The sequence below is a fragment of the Perca flavescens genome, chromosome 21, assembly GCF_004354835.1.
Source record: "Perca flavescens isolate YP-PL-M2 chromosome 21, PFLA_1.0, whole genome shotgun sequence".
NCBI lineage: Eukaryota > Metazoa > Chordata > Actinopteri > Perciformes > Percidae > Perca > Perca flavescens.
This window is the reverse complement of record NC_041351.1, coordinates 15,202,130-15,223,530: the sequence shown is the minus strand read 5'-3', so window position 1 is coordinate 15,223,530 and position 21,401 is coordinate 15,202,130. Positions and strand designations below refer to the sequence as shown.

The 21,401-nt window shown below is 39.8% G+C and overlaps 2 protein-coding genes across 2 annotated transcripts in view; one reads left to right on the top strand and one right to left on the bottom strand.

Moving 5' to 3' along the window:
- Positions 1–17,101, top strand: part of spop (speckle type BTB/POZ protein) — an 18,250-nt gene extending 1,149 nt beyond the window's left edge. Inside the window, exons 2-10 of the mRNA XM_028567446.1 lie at positions 9,414–9,606; positions 9,687–9,808; positions 10,312–10,463; positions 10,638–10,765; positions 10,854–11,031; positions 11,214–11,269; positions 12,346–12,468; positions 12,990–13,132; positions 15,499–17,101. Coding sequence (XP_028423247.1) covers positions 9,529–9,606; positions 9,687–9,808; positions 10,312–10,463; positions 10,638–10,765; positions 10,854–11,031; positions 11,214–11,269; positions 12,346–12,468; positions 12,990–13,132; positions 15,499–15,643 — 1,125 coding nt within the window. The 5' untranslated portion in view covers positions 9,414–9,528 and the 3' untranslated portion in view covers positions 15,644–17,101. The remainder of the gene's footprint in view (positions 1–9,413; positions 9,607–9,686; positions 9,809–10,311; positions 10,464–10,637; positions 10,766–10,853; positions 11,032–11,213; positions 11,270–12,345; positions 12,469–12,989; positions 13,133–15,498) is intronic.
- Positions 17,102–19,379: 2,278 nt separating this feature from the next.
- Positions 19,380–20,720, bottom strand: LOC114548573 (neurexophilin-1). The gene is made up of 2 exons (XM_028568560.1): positions 20,667–20,720; positions 19,380–20,105 (listed from the first exon to the last, which is right to left on the bottom strand). The coding sequence occupies exons 1-2, from the start codon at positions 20,718–20,720 to the stop codon at positions 19,380–19,382; spliced, it is 780 nt and encodes a 259-aa protein (XP_028424361.1).
- Positions 20,721–21,401: the final 681 nt, after the last annotated feature.

Genomic DNA, 21,401 nt, shown 5'->3' with positions numbered 1-21,401 from the left:
CTATGAGACAAGGCTTGGCTTTCTTGCAGCACCTGCAATCTCTATTTGTCTTTTTGCTAGCTACATTTTTGTCGAAGTGCTGCCACACAGCAGACTTAAAGTGGTCCTAAGTTTTTAGAGTCTATCTCTTGCCTTCCAGATATACTGAGCATACATAAGTCAGTTTAGCTGAGCTCACCTTTAGTGTGATGGCCCAAAGTAAAACCTACTGCGTTCGCGCATTTTGTCTACAGTGTACACAAGGAATGCAATTCGGAAAATTCTGAACTAAGTCTCTAATCTTTTTTTTTTTTTTTTTTTTTTTTTTTTACTTGATTTTACTCATGTAATCAGATTTTTGTACCATGAAAGTGAGTCATACATTTTTGTTTCATCCCAAGTTAACCAAGTATTTTAAAATTATTTCTTTTCTGGAACCTGAGGTCAGATTTCTCTACCCCAAGTAATTATGAAACTTAAAAAAGAAATAGAAATCAAATGCTTAGCCCATGTTTTCCAGTAGTTATTTTATTAGCTCTCACAGTGACATAAAGCATCCAGAGGGATCTGGTAATTGCAAGCATAAACAATCCAGTGGTTGTCTGCTGTAGGGTATGAACATGTTGATGCACAATTTGATTTTAGCCCTACATTAACATGTGATAATGTTGAATGTGATGGAGCTTTTAGTGATGTGCTCATTGATACGATCCAGTTGCTTTTTTCTTAAATTATAAATAAGGCCAGAAGCAAATACTTTGTTTCATCATGATGTTCTACACAGCTACAGTGTCTGTCACACTTTCCGTTGATTATTTTTATTTCAAACATCATACAACTCTAGTCTGCAGTAAACTTGTCCGTTACTTTTAGACATCAAATTGTTGTGTTTGCCTTTTCGAACTGCTGACTACTTATTCAACAATAAATGGCAAATGTAGGGCAACCAGATTACTTTCTAAAATTACAAAAAATAAATCTATTCAAGGAAATCACAACATTTTTGTGAGTTTATTAATCATAATGGCAGTTCTCTTTTCTTAGGATGGTTTCCTGTTGCAGCTTCCAAGAAAAAGTAATACCACTCATTCATGAACTCTCAAATTAACCAAATGTGAAAAAATAGCAATAATGTAGTCTAGTTCCACGGCTCCTCAGCTGTTTCTAAAACTCCCATTTTAAAAATGTGAAGACTAGTGTTTTGTGGCCTACAGAAGTGTCAGCCCTTCAAGGTCAACACATCAACTGTAACTGTTGGTAATGGTGTGAACCAGGTGACTGGAGACATTAGATATGCATTGAGGTCCCTCCTCCCTTTAACCTTCCATACCTGGCGAAGTGAGGAGGGTTTTAGTAAGGAAGTACAGGGAGGAGGTGAAGCCTGGGTGCTAATGCTTTTTTGCCTGCTTAAATCCCCTTCAATGTAATTGTGGGTCTGCACAAAGTCAGGGATGAGAGAAAGGCAAGCTGATCGCTGTAGCAAAATCAATAGTTCATACCTCTCTGAGATTGAGTTTTTAGGAAAGGCAGAGCACCATGACCAAGGGCAGAATATGAAATCACTCCCACAGAGGCCCAACACGCGCTGTGCAATCGATGCCCAGTCCCTGTACCAATTATAGTTTTAAGGTTTGTCTGTGGCTTATTGCAGTCCTCAAAGACCAGAGCTTTGGAAATAGACATTGTGTTCACTGACACTTCGACAAGGGTTGCAATTTTTTCATCCCCCTTGGAAATTGCCGTCTGAAATGCCTCCATACCTCCAGTCTTTAATTTAGAGCAGAGATTGATTTCTTTTTTTTTTTTGGTAGGGAGAGTGAAATATCAGGTAAAAGTATTGTGGTCATAACTGCCACCTCATGTATCATATCTCCACAGATATACATTCATACATATTTTAATTCAACGGATGCTTGTTTTTTGGACTTGCATAACTAATTACGTTATTCTGGCCACTTTAATTGATTAACACTGCTGTGAACTTTATACTAATTTGTCGTTACAGGATTAATGTGGAATAGTCAAAAAGTTAACCTCACTAAGATTTCGATGATCAAACTGTTGGATTGTTTTCCTTTCCTCTACCATCTTCTAGATTTTGAATTAACTTTTTTGTTAAAATAATTTTTCTTGAAAAAGTTTTTTTGATTGTATGCCATAACATTTTTATAAACCTTTGCTTACACTATTGGAACACAGATAATCAATGAATATTGGTGATAAACGAATAGTTTGTCTTGTGAAAGTTCAAATGACAACTTCTCACGCTGCCTTTGACCTGTGCTGGTGATAGTTTGTGTTTTTAGAAACTGAAGTGTCTTGGATCGATCTTCCAGAGTTTGGTCGGTATAGGTTGTTACCGATTGCAAGTCATCTGAAGAGAGGAAAACTGTAGCCTAATCTTTAACATTTCATTCCTGGTTGATGTGGTTACCTTGCTGAGGAGCTGGTGGTGTGTATAGCCTGTTGCTGCAGCTCTCCATTGAATTGTTCAATATGGCTCCTCCCTATTTGTTGAAAAAATTAAAGCTGATGCACTGCCCAAAAAAGCAGAAAATGAGTACCTAGTACCTGCCTGGAACAGGCCGATTGCTTGGCCTGTGGTATTGCTGCTTGTAGCTTTCTCCAGAACCATTGTACCCCAACCGTACTTACAGAAAGACCCCAAAGCACTTCATATGTAACCACACTGCATAGCCTACTACAGACTTACTGTGTACTTCTTATTCAGAGACAGAGAACATTGCAGTTATACATTTTTCACACAAAATATCACAATTAAAATGTGTAGTAGTCAGAGACATTTGCCTCAGTGCAGTGCGCCATACGCCACCAATTCGGCCCGTTACGAGAGCAACTATTATGAGTCTGAGCGAGACTGAGGAAGAGAGCTGTTTTTGCCCGTCAGCCCTGAGATGACATTTTTCTCTGCCGTGTGCTTAGAAGTGGTGAATTTACAGCTCACAGCGACTTAATATGATATAGTGTCTGGCTTTTGTTTGATATCTGTGTCTGCAAAAAATGCCTTTTTTAGTGAGCTTCCTTTTAGCGATATGCATGTACTCTTGAGTGGATTTAAGATAGGTGTTCCCATAGTCTTCCCATTCTTCCTGCTGATTCCTCACGTCTTTAACCACTTTTGTCTTATAAATCGCAGTTTTTTAAAACTTAGTTATGGGTTCTTTACCCTGTTGGTAGTAGGGGTGTCACGATTCTCCAAATCTTCGATAAAATTAAGGTCACGATTCGATTCTCGATTTTTAAAGCACAGGTTGCTATGCCATTATTCGAATAATATTCAACGATTTAATGCTCAAATGCAGCCTATTATTAATATGTACTACACTACTCAGGCTTATGCATTGTAAATGCCACTATAAGCATGTGGTTGTTGTTACATATTCTGTCCACTAGAGGGAGTTCCAACATCAGCCTGGCCTTGAAGGGGACCTGTCACAGTGCATTGCATTTCCGACACGCTGCTCTCTGTTTATATTCATTTGCCACCACGAGCACACAGCGATACAAATCAACAGAGAACTCTGTAATTGTGTGTAAGTGTAGTGAAGCAGCTCTGTTGTAAAGGCTAACGGTGCTCGTTTAGAACAATGACATCATGTTAGAAAGCAGAGCCGAAACGATTTGTCAAAAAATAAAGTAACAAAAGTGTTAGCCACAATGCTAACGGCATTCATAACTAAGCCAAATGGTGCTGTCGCTGTGAACGTGGTTACTCACTGGAAATCCAAAATACTTCCACACCGGCGACTTCACTGAAAGAGGAGGGGATTCAAATTCTGTCGATAGTTCTCCTGCATCTGCAGTTGCCATGCTATCTTTTGACTGTCTGTAGCTAAGTTAGGAGTTTGACTTGCAGCACTTCAACACGTATGTGTTTTTTTTCCGCTTGACAAGCCGACGTGACGTGACGTGGGGGCGTGGCAGCATAGACGATTCAGTTTTTTAATTCGAAGTTCAAGATTGTAACTTCATTTCGGTCCTCGAAATCTTGACACCCTTAGTTGGTAGTGCTCCCCCCCCCCACACAGCAGTTTATAGGCATTTTTATGTTGTTTGCTAGCAGACGGAATTGACAATGAGGAACCTTCACGCAATACAAGTCAATCGAGAGCGGAGACTTGTTTTCCTCTACGGTAGTCGTGGGACTTAAATTCTCTCTGTCTCTATGGAGGTCTCTGCCACTACTCAATAAAATAAAAACTACAAAATAGTCGATTAGACGACTAATCGGTCGTTTTGGTCTTAGTCAACTTAGATTTCTTTAGTCGATTAGTCATGTTTAATGCTTTTTTCATGCTGAATGACTTATTTCCAAGTAACGTACGAGAATTAACACAATAATTAAAGTGGTGCTTTTGCATGACTCTTTGCGGAGAAACTCGGATTTACAGATCTGTGTTAGTCGACTAAGAATTTCTTCAATCGAGCACAGCCCTACAAAATAGAGAGATAATGATTGAAAATAGTTACTTTGAATGGCTATTGCAGAAAAAATGACGACCATAAATAGAATCAAAATGGAGTTGGATTTTTATGAAAATATTAGGGATTATAACTTTACAATCTATGGCTGATATGTGTTTAGCTATTTCTCCATTGATGGGACTACCTGTCCTAACATCTGTGTTTACACATCTCAATCCATGAGGAGGAAACTGTTGTGTGCTGGGACTGTTTCAAAGCAGGCTACCTGTCCAATAATCTGTACTTGATTTCTCTCTCATAGCTCTGTTTGATTTTCTTTTGTCTCCATCTAACCACTTTTTATGGCAATTTATCTCTTCGAATGGTTCCACAGATGGGGGCCCATCTTTTATTTGCCACCTGTTTTTCTATTTGGCTTCTCTATCACTTTACTTTTCTTTTTTTTTCCCCTGTACCCCCTTCGTATTAGTCCATCTCATCAGTGTCCACTGTTAAAGAATGAAGAAGATTGGTTGGTTCTCCATTCATTGGATTTTTTTAAAGACCGTCTTGAAACTGGGCTGAACCAAGCTTCTGATGTGGACTGTGTTGTTTTGGCTAGACTTGGTAATGTAATTGGAGCTGTGGTAACGGAACACATTTCTCCTAGTCCATTGAGGTCACATTGGACTAATTATCTGGACTCGAATCAAGATATGCATACTCAAAGTGGTAATGTCGTGAATATACATATTCTAGTTAGAGTAATAACCCCTTTCGCTTCAAGAACAGGCTTTTGTCTCCTCGACTATGACTTAGTAGTGTCGCTCAGTTCCAGCAGAGTGTCTAGCAGGGTACATCCTGTACCATCCAAACAGGTGTTCTATTTGCTAGTGCAGGCAATTGTACTACACTGTTAATGTGTAGAAGATATTGTTGAAGACCATAGAAATGTTCCAATTTCATACTACATACAACTACTATACAGCATAAAGGAAAATGTGGAGAGCATAATGTTTTCCTAAAGATGTAATTGCTTATATTTTGTTTTCTGAGATGTTCCTCAAGCCTTCACACCGTCGTCCTGTTTAAATTATTTTAGATTTGTTTTCCTCCAGTTTTCTTTGAGAATTTAATTGTGGGACAAAAGTTACAGACATCCGTTTGCATCCTCAGTTATGTCACTTGACCTGTAAGTGTGGTGCATATCTATTAAGCTATAGCAGTAATTTGAGATTTCAGACACTCAGATAGATCATAGTCATTTTCTGTCATCACAATCGCACAACGGTACTTTATTTGCATCTATAAAATACGACTTAATTTCACAATTGGCATTCTGACCATCAAATAAAATGTGATTTAAAGGATTTGTGGAATTTGTATTTGCTGTTGTATTAAAAATTGTTCACACCATTACAGCACTAAATCAGTTTAAGTCTGTTGTAAAATGTGTCATGCATTCAGTTTTCAGTCTGATGTTACAATTCACACAGCCTTTAAGCAGCATCACTGTCAATGCATCACCTTCATTCAGTGTAACCATCAGGAGCAGAAAGCACAGCTCCCAGCCGTCACAATTTGTTACACTGCATTTTGACCCAAATTGAATTTATGGATGAAGACATTAAAGGCTCTGGGTGTGAGAGGAAGGTAGAGACAGATGAAGAGTTAGAGGAATGGTGAAATAGAAAAAAAAAGCTATTGAACAGTGGGGACAGTGGGATTGGCCACAGATTAACAGTATCAGGGCCAAGAAAGAAACTGATTGGTATTATAAAAAGTGAAAAACATTGTAAAAAACAGTAGGCTTACATTGTTCAGCCACTGACTTTGCAGCAAGATGGAAAAGGCTTATGAATCCGGCATTGTGCCAAAAGGTGTTGAAAAGTGGGCAACTTTTTTATCCCATAATTAAGCACTGACACTGACTTACTGTATATGTTGTCTAGAGGTGTAACGATACATCGATCGATATATCGATTCAATCCTCAACGATCCAATATTATAGTTACAAAGTGAAAATATCGATACATCGTCATCTTTAAGATGCGCCTTTATTTTCATATTCCCACGTTATATTCTTTTTATTAAAACAAGTAGTTTCTTTACTGCCACTGAAACCCTGTCAGCTTACCTCAAGTGAATTATTGGGAATTATTGTCCTGCATGAGTAAGGACAAGGTTGTCTGTTCATGCTGCTAATAGGGGTTCATAATGTACTGTTTATATATTGTTTTTATTTTTACAGCAAACCAATTGTACTGGGGTGATGTCTTCATTTAGAATTTTCTCCCTTTCTCTAAATTGCTTATTCTGTTCATGGTTGCGGTCGGTTGGAGCCTATCCCAGCACACGCTAGATATTTTAATCTCTAATATTAAAGAATACTGTATGCTTCTTAGTTAATGTTTGTGAAAAAAATATCCAAATACATAAATATAATCCAAATCCCATGAAAAGACCAAAATTTGTTAGTTCATCTTTCTATACTTTAAAATTTCCCCTAACTTGTTTTTGGCACCCAGCCTCAGATGAGTTGGTTCCTACTGAAGCTATAGGCCAGTAACCTGACTCCACCAGATGGATTGCTTCGCATTTGCTCGGCATACCCATCTGGGAACTTTCCGTTGGAGAACTTTTGGGAAGGGGCGGAAATACTGGTTAGCTGATTGGATGAACCATCTGTTTATCACCTATGTTGGTGATAGACGGGCCAAATCAACCAATCAGAGCATAGCTCGTTAGCTCAGCATGCAAGCAACATGTCAGTAAAGAAGATTTGCCGTTTGTGTAACGAGAATTTAGGAATAAAAGGCACCATTTCAGGTTCCCGGACCATATTCCAAAAGAAGGATCCAAGAGAAAAAAAGCATTAGCGAGCGGCTAACAGAATTAGGGCTACCGCTGTCTGAAAATACTGGTTAGCTGATTGGATAAACCATCCGACTATCACCACCTAACCCACCTCAAAACCAACGCTGATTGGCCCGGTCGTTTGGCTAACGGCTCCAAATTTTCTCTGCCTCAAGATGCCAGACTGATCTGCGAGTGGAAAACTGGAGCTCGCGAGATCAGGACGGTCTCACGAAGCTAGTAGGCAAGATCTATAAAACCCATATTTTCATTTTTATAAAAAAAAACAAAAAAGACTAAAAACTTAACTTGAACAGGATTAATAGTACATATATTGAACTATTTTCAGTTGTGGAATAATTAGGGTTGCAAAGGGGCGAAATTGTTCTGGTAAACTTTCGGAAACTTTAAAGTTAAGCTGGAGAATTTTGGAAACATTCCAGTTTGGAAACTTTCATGGGAATTAATGGAAATTATGGGAATTTACGAGAATTAACTGGAAATGTTGGCTAATTCATACAAACTCCATCTTATACAAACCTAAATATAAACCTTTAGTTTTGTAATAAGCAGACAGGCATATACAGTGAAAACAAATGTTGCGTTATTCGTCAGTAGAACTTTGATATTCTTTCATTGAACAACAAAAAAACATAAATGTTGAATAAAATAAACTAGAGATGCACCGAGTGACCAGCTGGTGACCGGAATTGGCCGATTTTTACGTGATCAGCCATGACCGGCGGGTCAGTCTGACATATGCCGATTTCATGCCGGTCAAATGCACTCGGGCACCGCATGATTAACATTGCGCAACGTCAGCATCACACGTGCACATGCAAGGTTTCCGCTATGTGCATGTAGCAGCGGCGCACAGCCGCTCCATCAGCTGTTTATGAAATGTCATAAACTTGTAATTATACTTTAATTATACAGTCTGCTCTACTGATCTCAGGCAAACAGTCAGTCTCTCTCCCCTCTGAGGCTGAACAACTGGAACACCGCACTCACGTGGGTCCCGTGAAATATGACAGCTACAGTTTATCGGAAAATAGCGTTGGGCACACTGACTTTGATGAATTTACTGTTTTATCAGACCCCAGATGAGACAAGAAGCTAATGTTAGCAAATGCTGCGGTGACGGTCCCTCTGCCTCTGGCGCCCCGCTGCAGGAGACGCTGTATTCCTCCGATACGCTGTATTAACGTTACTGTTTAAAACGCTTTCCAGGTTAGTGGGGGTGCATACCACTCAAAACCAACATTAAAAACGTAGTAATCTTCTCTCAGCGTTTAGTTCTGTTGCTAAACTGTGTGTATGTATGTATGTACTGTATGTATGTAAATGAGCGGTGACGTTAAATCATCTGTTTCAGAAACAGGTTCTTTTTTTAGCAAGTTTGCAAATAAAGCAAACTTGCGATTATATGCGATGCGTGCTAAGCTAACCATCTATTGTTTCCAGCCTATCAAGAACAAGTGGGCTATACAATTAACACACATAGGTTAATAGCAATGGGTTATGTGCTACCTCCCCCCCCCCACTTCCTCCTTGTGATTGTGTGTGTGTTTGAAGGAGAGACGTGTGCATCACAGCCTTCCTGCCACTGTGTGACTTGAAGGTAATTTGGGAACCTTGGATTTGGCCAGTGGCTCCAACCCCCACCACAGTCCTGCGAGGCAGCTTGTTTATTTACTGTTCATTTTTGAGACTTAATTGCAATTGCAGCGTCTATTGATCTTAGAACAGGCATAGGCCATCCATCTCCAGCTGTCCCCCAATGGGTCAGGGACAATTCTTCTAGCCCCAACACCACAAACCTCAATAGCAGAAAGTGTGGCTGCATGGATTAAATGACATTGAATCTTAACTGGATTAATGAAAAATACAGTGCCTGTGTGTTGCATCACAATGAGCTTTTTCTGTGATTGCCTACCTCGAAGAATGTGTTTCAAGCTAACAGGATTTTAAAGTACTAGTACTTGCATATAGGGCCACGAACGGATCAGGCCCAGCTTACATCCAGGACATGGTCAAACCCTACACCCTAGACCACCCACTCCGTTCTGCTAAATGACATGCAATGTATTGTGAAGAACATGGGATTTAAATTATAGTCTAATCAACTAATTACACTCACATTGTGTTTCTAGGGGGAAAACTGCTTCCATCTGGTGTCTACTGATGCAGATGGATGTCAGAGCTGAATATTGACGTGTGGAAGTGACTTCTCCTCACCCTCTTGCCCCACCTTCTGTCACGCTGGCAATGTCAAGAGTCCCGAGTCCCCCTCCCCCTGCGGAAATGTCCAGCGGGCCCGTGGCCGAGAGCTGGTGTTACACACAGGTAAAATGACCACAACACTGTCTTTAATCTCAAATAAATGAAGTAGTCTGAGCTGTACTGAATAGCTTTTTCTTTGCCAGATCAAAGTGGTGAAGTTCTCTTACATGTGGACCATCAACAACTTCAGCTTCTGTCGTGAGGAGATGGGCGAGGTCATCAAGAGCTCCACCTTCTCTTCTGGGGCCAATGACAAGCTGAAATGGTGGGTGGGCAAGAGCGCCTCTCTGTGTCAAACATCCTGTATTCATAGTCTTACTGCAGTAAACAGGAAGTGGACTGTTGAAAAACATCTAGAAAGTCCCACCCTGTCTGATTAGTGTTTCAAATTCCAACACAAATGTTATTACTAGCATTCTGTCCTATGAAGTTAATCTACATTAATTTTGATCCCTTTATCAAGCAGATAACTCAACAAATACCTTACAAAATAACATTTCACATTGTAACCTTTCGTTCATATAATTAAAAATGAAAAGTACTCCAATGTCACTGACACGGAGATACATTTACTGTAAACTAATACAAAAATGGGGATTGACTCCCTTTTGGAGCCAGCCTCAGGTGGCCATGTGAGGTACTGCAGTTGTTGTCACTTCCGCTTTGATTTCTTTTTCTCAGCACTGGAGGTTGCCGCTTGGCTAATACATTATTACCTCCATCCCTTTTACTAGAGATCTTAACTGTTGCACCCTCCACCACCATCAGGTGTTTGCGAGTGAATCCTAAGGGCCTGGATGAAGAGAGCAAAGACTATCTGTCCCTCTACCTGCTGCTGGTCAGCTGTCCGAAGGCCGAGGTGCGCGCCAAGTTCAAATTCTCCATCCTCAACGCCAAGGGAGAGGAGACCAAAGCCATGGGTGAGTCAAATGTGTCGCATGAAATTTTAACGTCACCAGAGGCCCTGAAAGAGTTGTATTCTACACATAACGTCCCTCTGTGGAGCTAAGTTTTCGGCTTCCACTTAAAAAAAAAATCACCTCTTTACTTTGACTTACCTTTTTGTGTCTTCTGTGTGACCGGTCTGTCTGCAGAAAGCCAGAGAGCATATCGCTTTGTCCAGGGCAAAGACTGGGGCTTTAAAAAGTTCATCCGGAGAGACTTCCTCCTAGATGAGGCCAACGGCCTTTTACCCGACGACAAGCTCACACTCTTCTGTGAGGTACACTGATTAGTCCTCTTCTTCTTTTCTCATTACAATTACAATAAAATTTTGGAACATTTAATGTCATTTCATTTCTCTCCCTCAGGTGAGTGTAGTACAGGACTCGGTCAACATATCTGGGCAGAACACCATGAACATGGTGAAGGTGCCTGACTGCCGGCTAGCAGATGAGCTGGGGGGCCTGTGGGAGAACTCGCGCTTCACAGACTGTTCCCTTTGTGTGGCTGGACAGGAGTTTCAGGCCCACAAAGCCATCCTGGCAGGTACAGACATGAGTCAGACACACCCCATGTATTTTCTTTGTTCTATTTTTTTGTTTTTGTTTCTTCAGTTTTAAAAAGAAAAGTGTGATATGTGTTTAATAGTTAGCTCTTTGGCTGTTGCTTGATCCCACAATTACTCACACATTTTTGCCTTTGTCCTAATGTAATATCACTGCTTTCAGCACGTTCCCCTGTATTCAGCGCCATGTTTGAGCACGAGATGGAAGAGAGCAAAAAGGTGAGCCCATGGTCCCAAAGCTTTTTTTTTGTCCTAGAAATACATTTTTCTTTGTTCCTCAGTGGCTCAACTGCTCAGACTGTCCCTGCTGTGTTCAGGGGTTAAAGTGAATAAAGGATTGTGTTCTGTCAAACGGCTGTAGCACCGAGCTGTTTGGTAAAACTGAATGATAGCACACCTGAAATGAAATTGTCCTGCCGTACTTGGGGGGTCAGGATTCATCCTTCACTGACAAAAGCTGCAGAAGCAGAGAATTGCTTTTTTTCCCATTTGTGCACATGTGAGTGTAAGAAATGAAATTGAAGGAGAAGCTTTCTTTTAAAACCAAGGACATTTTAGATTTTAGGTTGCACATTTTTTAAAGATTAAAAAGCTCTATTCAGTCAGAGTAGATTTTGTGTAAAAAGCAACGGATAGAATACAGGACAAGCAAATGTTTGAGTTATTTTTATTGTCATGTACACAACCATTACAGTGAAGCAGTCGTTGACAATAAAATTGTTATATCTCAGACTCGCTCCTGTGCTTATGTACGTGTGTGTATTCAGAATCACAATGAATCCAGATTTTTGTTAAAATCTAACTAAATTCAGACTTGGCAGAGGTTTTCATTTGCTGCAAGGTTACTTCAAGTGCACATACTTGATCTCTACCAATTGTGACCACAAGATTATATATGTTTTGAATTTTTTAAGTGTTGAACCAGAATCAATTATCCAGTAGTTAAATTTTTTTATTTCATCACAGCGTCTTTCTGCCAGTCTTACACCTTCTGTATGGTTTAGTCTTGCAAAATTACATATTCTCCAGTTTTGAGTCCAGGCTCAAAAGATAAAAATGATATTTACATGTTATCCTATTTTACATGCATGAATAGAATTGAACAACTGTGGAGATTTCCAGCCCCATTGATTCCAGCCCTCTTAAGAGTATTCACCTTCCCTCATTTCTAAATGTTAGCATTACAATAACTTGTTTTTATGGCATGATGCAAAAAGCTGAATAGGTAATTGTCAAGTATCATACATTACATACTGTAGTTGAATATTATTATATTCCTTGTCTCTTTCTGTCAGAACCGTGTGGAGATCAACGATGTGGAGCCGGAGGTTTTCAAGGAGATGATGTGCTTCATTTACACAGACAAGGCTCCCAACCTGGACAAGATGGCTGATGACTTGCTGGCAGCAGCTGACAAGGTAATAACAATAAAACTGCTGTGCAGCTATATTTTGATATATTTAGACTAGGGGTGGGAATCTCTTGGCACCTCATGGTTCGATTGCGATTCAGAGGCCACCGATTCGATTCTAAACCGATTATCGGTGCATCTCAATGCAACCCTTTTTTAATGTACATTTCCATGCTCATCGAGAGAAGTCGAGTTTTCTACTTCAGCTGTATCTAATGTGATGAGAGTTGCATATTATTTTGTTGGCAGCATACACTGCCAGCTTTCAGATATTAATAAGATGGACTAAGTGCACAGTATCCACTAAACCAAGTAGCCCAGTAAGCCATCAGGCAAGAAACTGTTTGATGATTCCACACTGATCTGATCTCACTACTCTGACACCAAGTTGGAGACTGACTTTGAAACACAGTCTCATACTGGATGGTCACCGACTGTCATTTTGAATGCTGAAATGATATTTGCAAATACCACATGAATACTGATGAGGGCAGAAAGTACACTGACATTGTGTCTTTTCTCTTCCAGTATGCTCTGGAGAGACTGAAGGTAATGTGCGAGGACGCGCTGTGCACCAGTCTGTCTGTGGAAAATGCAGCTGAGATCCTCATCCTGGCTGACCTGCACAGCGCCGACCAGCTCAAAACACAGGCCGTTGACTTCATCAACTAGTGAGTTCACACTTTATCACACACACACATGTTCCATCTCTTCTTCATTGATGGTACCAGGACTCAGTCTCACCCTCTCGCCTCATCCCTTGGTTTCACAGTTTAAAATGTAATGTCACATGTCCCCTCATAGAGAGGTCCATCTGATATAATTAAACCATGCCCAGGCTTTCAAAAGGAACAGAGCAACCTGACTCCTCACTAGGTCTGCCGTCATGTCATCTTGTGACTCGGATGAATGTGTGATAATAACTCTAAACACTGATGTTCAGCTCACACATATTCCTTCTAGGGGTGGGCGATATGGACAAAAAATATTTGACTATAACGATAATGAGACGATATCCTTTAAAAATGTGTTTTTAAAAGTCTGAGTTACTTAATCACCGATGATAATAATCGGCACAATGTTGAATGAAAACAGTTCTTATTTATTTTCTTTGTGTATGTAAGTAAGTAAAAACAATTCAAAGACAAAATACTAATAATATACTAATAATTGAACTAGTGTAGGAGCATTGAACTCTGAGTACACATTCAGTTGTTCACCTCTGCTGTAATGTAAATTGTGCAGCATACAAGCAAGATGAAATCATAATAATAAACAAAGGGCTCTGTTCTGTAACATATGGCACACAACCATGTCCTTATTGGAAGCAGTCCTGGAGCTGGGATAGGGGAGTGTCAGACTAGGTTCTGATAGTCCTTCTACTTGGCTGTATAGTCCTTCTGACTGGGACTTATCCTGGGATCAGGAGTTGGATGTGACCTGACTGGCCCAGGTGAGCGAGAGGAGCAGTTCTGTGTGCTTTCTTGATGTTAGAGTATACATGGTCTAGTGTGTTCTTCCCTCTAGTAACACAATCTACATGCTGGAAAAAGCTGGGGATTACAGACTTTAAGGACGCCTTGTAAAAGTCCCCTCAGGTGATCGCGCTGCAGTGTGTTCACTATGGTTAGCAGTGAGCCAAACTTGTGCTAACGTTAGCATCGGGCGCTATGTAGACGGCAGTGTGCTGTTTTCGTATCCATGCATCTCCTTGTGGAGTAACATTGAAACAGTTCTGAGACATTCTCCGGATCACACATTTATTCCCTACACCTGGGTGGTTCCTCAAATGAAATCTTCCCCTATTGGTCAGATGTCTCTCAAAAGAAAAGTGTACGTTCCCAATCAACTACCAATCAACTACCAACTATATGAATACACATTCCTTGTTCTAATCACGTCTAGCTTAACAGGGGATGGCTCCCCAAAAAGAGACAACAGTTACCTTTCCTGTGGGGACAATGAGTCTCCTACAGTATGCTAAATAACAGCCATGACCTAATTCATTCTTTAGAAGGTAGGTTTTGGGTGAGGCAGTCAAATGCTGATTTGTGTGGTGTGATGCAATCGGTTGATTCAGTGCTTCCTCCAGCTACAGTGTTCATTCAACTAAAAGTACATTTTTATCAGACATCACCAATGTTTTAACTTTTTTAAACCTAACAGTACTCCATTCATTGTGCACAAAAATGCAGTCCTCTGCCTCTGGTTTGACTCTTGCCGTAGTTATTTTCTCATCCTGCCGGTAGCTAGCTCGGCGTGCTTGCGCCGACAACAACCTGCAGCTCCCGGTATGGCTGTGTCCTCCGGGATGTTATGATCCGCCTGGAAGGCTCTCGTAATGGCTGTGTTGTATCGTAGTCCTGTATTGATTAGTTCAGTGTGGCTGTACTTGTATAAATATACACTGACAGGAGAGCTAACAGCCGCTGCACAATCGCGCGCCGCCATCTTTGTTGACATTAGTGAATGTGTAGCGTTCCAATACGTGTTTTGAGTAATTTAAATACTCGATAATGTCAATTTGCACACCGTTAACACAACAATGACGATATTATCGTAAACGATATATATTTTCCTTCAGATTGTTTCCCTCCCTAAACTACACACGATTCATCCTTTTATATTTATTTATATTTTATATTTATATATATTTTAGGTGATTTGTTGATCGTCAGAAAAAGAAACGGCAAAAAGGATGATTAATTGTCATTTTTCAAGCAAAAGTGACAAACATTCTCCAGTTTCACTTTTCAGTTGGGAGATTTTATGCTTTTCTTTGTCTTAAATTACATTTCTTAGTTTTGAGTCCCCTCCAACGTAGGTTAAGAAGAAAAGTTATGCTATGACTGTATTGGTCTGAATATTGGAGGGCCCTGATAATATGCTTTCAGAAGCTCCTGCAGTTTTAACCGGGCTAATGAAACCCTTTTAGGGATGACCGTGACCATACACTAGCAATGAACAGCCGTATCTGTTTATTTATACAAATCCATTTTCCTTAAATTTATATTTGTTCTTTGTTTCCGTTCTCCAGCCATGCTGCAGAGGTGATGGAGACAGCAGGTTGGAAGTCCATGGTGGCGTCTCATCCACACCTGGTGGCCGAAGCTTACCGCTCCCTGGCTTCAGCCCAGTGCCCTTTCCTCGGACCCCCACGCAAGCGCCTCAAACAATCCTAACAGCGAGACGTCTACACTCGTGCATACCCACACACATGCATATACATACAAAGACACACCGATTCCCCCCTCACACAGGGACAACCTTTCCCCTTGCTGTTATCTACTACACTACTTACAGCCTCCCCCGTATCTCCTCCTTCTGCCCCATCCAAACCTGCTGTATTTAGTCTCTTCTAAAGATGGAGGGAAGAAAGAGAGGACGTGGAAGAGAGGGGCAGGTGGGCTTATGAAGTGGATGTTTGTTGTTTACAAAAACCACAACACCCCTCCCCTTTGCTCCTCGGCTCTGGCTTAGTGAGGTCTGACATTGTGCTCTTTTTTTGTGTGTGAAAGCTAAATCCCTCGGCATCGTCGTTAGTTCCTACTTTGGAATCCGTTCGGGAGGAAGGACTGAACACAACAACCCAAAAAGAGCCAACTGTCTGGAAATTTGGAGGATAAAAGGACAAGTGCAGATGATAAATGAAGTCTTTAACTGGCTATTTCTTCATATGGCTTCTTTTTGCTCTGTTCTTAGTGTTTGGAGTAGAGCAGTCAGAGAAGCCCCCAAACTAATGGACACATGGGCCTGTGAGGAACTAAAGAAGAAGAAGTGGGCCTGTTACTTATAAACTAGAATCCCCCGCACCCCTCCCCTCTGAGAAAGACAACCAAGGGCTAGTCAAAAAAGCAGATATGGGACAAACTCATTAATTCTCCCAAAGAAAGTTGGGAAACTAAACTTGCACTAAAGTCACAGGTCCCCCCTCGTCAACCAGCAGTAAGGAAGAAATACTGTAGGCAAGCACACATCGAAGCAAGCTTCACGGACTAAAGATCCAGCTGGACCACCAAGAACAAGTACCCTTTAAGAAGATTTATCAGCAAGTGACAGAATCAACACACATACTCCCATATAGAACTCTGCTTCATCTGCGTCTTTTAAATAGCTGGGGAAAAAAGTATAGAGGGATACAAAAAATACCAACGCACAACTGGATGTCATTCTTGGGGAAATTGTATTTTGTGTGTGGATGTCTTTGTAGCCCTTGAGATAAAAAAAATAAATAAATAAAATCCAAGGTGTCAATGGACAAACCAACCAGGAGACAACAAATGGACGGGGGGAAAAAATGCCGAGAAACGGTTTCAAAATAACGTTAAGATTTAATCGGGCATGTTAATGTTCTTTTATGACAGATTTCTTATTTGTTTTTTTTTCCTCAGAACTGTCATTTCTATTTTTTTTCATAGGAATTTGTACAGACACTAGTGTTTTTGAAGCTGTGTAAACCAAGCATTTTCAACCGTGAAATTGAAAAGGAAAAGCGGACAGATGTTTTCTTTGCAGGCGTGAAGACTGAGGGGAAAGTAAATTGAAATGAACACGTTTTAATGTTCAGAATAGACAGAATGTGAAAGAATTGCACACCAAGGCAAACCACATGAAATACATTTGAAGTTATCATTTTAACCCAGAGGGGGGGGGGGGGATGGTAATTGATAGAAAGAACCGTTGTTGTTTCTTTCCTGTAGATATCGCTGGTTATGAGAAGTGACACTTAGTTGTTGCCATTTTTTTGTTCCCAAAAGATTAAACCACAACTATTTTGTATTGAATGCAATGCAATCTTTGTCTGGTATTTTTGTATGAATTGTTTGTATGAATTATTTTCAGCTTTCACATTAAACGGGCGTTTCATCAGGAATTGATAATGGACTCCACAGAAACGGATGATTCAAACTCAGTATTTCAGCCTAATTATTATCATAAACTTAATTATAAACAAATCTGGGAGTTGCAGTTTTTTAGCCAATATTTTTGTAATCCTTTCAATATTAATAATCCCTATACTCTTGCAGATGTAGTTCACTTTTTAGAGCTGGTAATGTGTCCTCACTCTCCACTTTTACTGGTGTGAGCATTGGACTGAATGCAAGACTGGTGGAATGTAACTAATTACATTTACTGGTACTGTACTCAAGTACAAGTAAATCTACTTCTACTTTTCTACATTTCTTTGTTTTTAGGGCTTTTATTGCCTTTAATAGAACAGCTGAAGAAGACTGGAGAGAGAGAGGGGGGGGGATGACGTGCAGCAAAGGCCCATGGCTAAGATTCGAACCCGGGCTGCTGCCAAGGACTCGCCCTACATGCTCTACCAGGTTTTTTTTACTCCACTATATTTATTTATTTGACAGCTTTATAGATGAAGATACAAAACATATGATCAGCTAAAAATTGCTATACATAAGTATACTGAATATAAAATGGTTCAAATTAGCTCTACCACAACCAATACTAAATGAGTAAAATGTTACTTACACATTAATGCATCGGTAATAATAATCCAATAATATCTAATAGTATATCACTCACAGGGGACAGTATTCTGCATTTGGAGTTAACAGTATTTTTATATTGCACTATTGCTACTTTTAGTGAAAGGATCTGAATACTTCGCCACTGCCAACATACAGCACCTGGGGTGAAACTGTTGACGTGCAGGCATGATCTTAAACCACAGGCACTGTTTATGTTGTACATGCTTAGGGCAGCCTTCATGTGGAGGATGATGGACTGTTAAAAGAACAATGGGAATCTTGAAAGCGGGATCCCACTTGTGAGGGTTGGCCAGGGCAGCCCCTACATAATCTAGTTAGCAGGGTGTGTGTGGTTCATTAAACATCTGTTTAGCCAGTAGAAAAGGCTCCTTGTGAATGCAGTGACTGGCAGCTGACAACAGCTCTGAAACAAATCTGTAAAAAGTTGAAATTATCATGGTATTGGTTTTTGTTTTTACAAAAGGCTTCATAGGTCAACTAATATTTTTTAAATCTATAATAGTTCATAGATTATGTTCAAATCTGACAAATATACAACTATCAAAATCTGCAAATATGTTGAATACATGTCTAATATCTTTCTAATACATTTGTTGTTTTCACGTATAGGTCACGTGAAGATCATTCCAAGGGACATACATGAGGGGTCCTTGGCTGAAAAGAATTGAACACCTCTGGTGTAAAGGACTTTCTTGGTAACTATGTTGGTTTTAGTTTTTATTCGTATTTGTTTTTTATTGGGCAAGATACAATAAATAGTGTTAGGAAATACATGAAAGAGAATGGATGACATATGACAAAAGTTTACAAGTTACATGAAAATGCATGGTATATCCATATATATATATATAAAATATCTTAAGTGTTAGAAACTAAAACTATAAATTAGCCCCTAAAACCCCCAAAATGTGCTATTATGTAGTTCCAGCCAAGTACTGTAGAAGGAATTATGTGGAGAGTGAAAAGGATTTCTTGATTATTCGATTGGTCGATAAAAAATTAATTGGCAGCTATTTTGTGAATTGCTTAATTGTTCTTGTCAGTCTTTAAACTAAGAAAATGCTAAATATTACCTAACCCTTCATTTGTAAGGATTTCATTAGTCTTATGTGATAGTAAAGATTGTGATGAGCATTTTTTCACAACTTTGTCATTTCATAAAACCAAATGACTAATCGATTAGTATCGTAAACTCCATAATGAAAATAATCGTTAGTTGCGGTCCTAATTATATGCATTTGATAAAAAAAAAAGTCTAATACAATTCTTGTAGTCTACAACAAGCAAATAAATGTCACTAAAACATATACTTTAAAGGATTTGCTAAATTGTAAAACAAACATTCCCTAGAGAAATTAAAAATGTCTTCAATGAAACATTATTCTCCTCTAGTGTCCCTGACTTCTGGTTAACCCGTGGGTGGGTAGGCTGCTGGATTCTGGTAGCTGTAGTCTGGACACACTTTTTGAACCAGTCTGTAGTCTGTGCTGTAGAAAGACACGTAGATGCAGATGACCTGGAAGGGTTTGGAGCACATCCAGCTGACGTGGCTCTGGGTCTGCTCCTGAGCACACGTCTTGGACGGGTCATAGTTACACAGCATCACCTTTTTGGTGCGTTCAGTCTTCTCATAGTCCACCCTGCAGTTGAACGTCTTTGAGTCTTTTGGGTTGACCACGCTTTGGCGCTCCAGATCGAACTCCACCTCTTTTATCGGTGGGACGAGGCTGACCGACACGTTGCCCACACCTGTGGAGTTGTGGTGGAAGTAGACTCCAAGAGAGCCGTTCCCGTGATCCACGATCTTGCCCATTATCAGCAAATTCAGTTTGACGGTTTTGATGTTTGAGTAAAAGTCCCCCCAACTGAACATCCTGGAGAATTTAGAAGTTCCGTGGACTTTCATAATGGGTCGAAGCTTTATCTTTAAGGACGGGTTGGAGTGTGACTGTATTTCCAGAAGTCCCTGCTTTGAAAGAGGAATAAAAGGACTGATGGGTAGTTTGGTGTTCTGAAACAGACTTCTAGTTTGGAGTGCCCAGTTTTCATGTGAAGAAGGGTCTTGGTCTGTGTTGAGTTCAGGTGATGCTCTCTTGCTGAAGGTGAAATTGGCATGATGTTGCCCAAGAACCAACTAGACAGAAAATCAGGAGAGAAATTTGGAGATTGAGTTCATGTGGATTTCAGTTAATACTCACTCTAATTCTTTAAGAATATATTTTATTTTAAACCACTGCCAAAAACTAAAATAGATGCTTAATTATACTATTATAATGCCAACGTATAGTATTGGCATAAAAACATACTTATTGTGAAGAATGGCACATTTCAAATGACTGCAATAGGCTGTAAGATGCGTTTTTCATCTTCTGGGTGATCTAACTTCACACAAATACTGTTTGATTAAACTCCATCATATTTAATTAGCTTATAGTGCATTTTTCCATGTAAAAGTGCAAAATAACAAATTATCTCACAGAGATTTATGGTGGCATGAAAAGTTATTTCTATAAAAACAATATATCTGTAAATAATTACAAAAGAGACCTAAAATGCAAAGACTCAAGCAAAGTGTCAGTGGCACACAACTGGACACTTCTTCAGTTAATAATACACTTTGCTACTTTCTACCTGCTTGCTCAAATTTTTCCTAAGTTAACAATTTATGTTCGGTTCGTCTAGTTCTTTTACTTACCAAACAAAAGGTTCCTTCCAGAAGTATCCAAACAAAGCACTGCCGGGCAAACATCTCCACAGTGCATGAATTCCATCCAATCTCACCTGACTTTTATTCAGGCCGAGTTAAGTTTTCTAAGTCCATGTTGAACAGCTGCATCTACATTAAATGCACAGGAAACCTTCTGTGTGCTGCAGCTTTCACTCGCAGCACACACTGGAGAGAGGCTTTGTCAGATCTCCAGGCTTTAACACTCAGTTTTGCTCGCTCTCTCTCTCTCTCTCTCTCTCTCTCTCTCTCTCTCTCTCAATTTCAATTTTCAATTTCAGTTTGCTTTATTGGCATGACAAAAAATACATGTTTCCAAATCATAAGGACAAACATACAAACAGCAAAAAGGAGTGAATACATTAGATATAATAAATACAAGTGAACAGTTGTATGATATAATTGCAGATAATTGCAGCAAGACAAATTCTTTGTCCATCAAAGGATATGTTAAAACAATAATATAAAAAATAAGAAAATAAAGAATAATCTCTCTCTCTCCCACCCAATCACACACATACATATTTTCTTGAAGGGTATGCAGTGTTAATATCACAGTGGATGTGCTGCCCTTTAGTCCTCCTCCCCCTTTTTTTTGAATAACATGAGGATGACAATCATCATCCAAGACAATGTGGTACTGCCACCCTGTGGCCTGATTACACAGTGCAGGCTGAGCAGACAAATTAGATTGCACCAATAAGA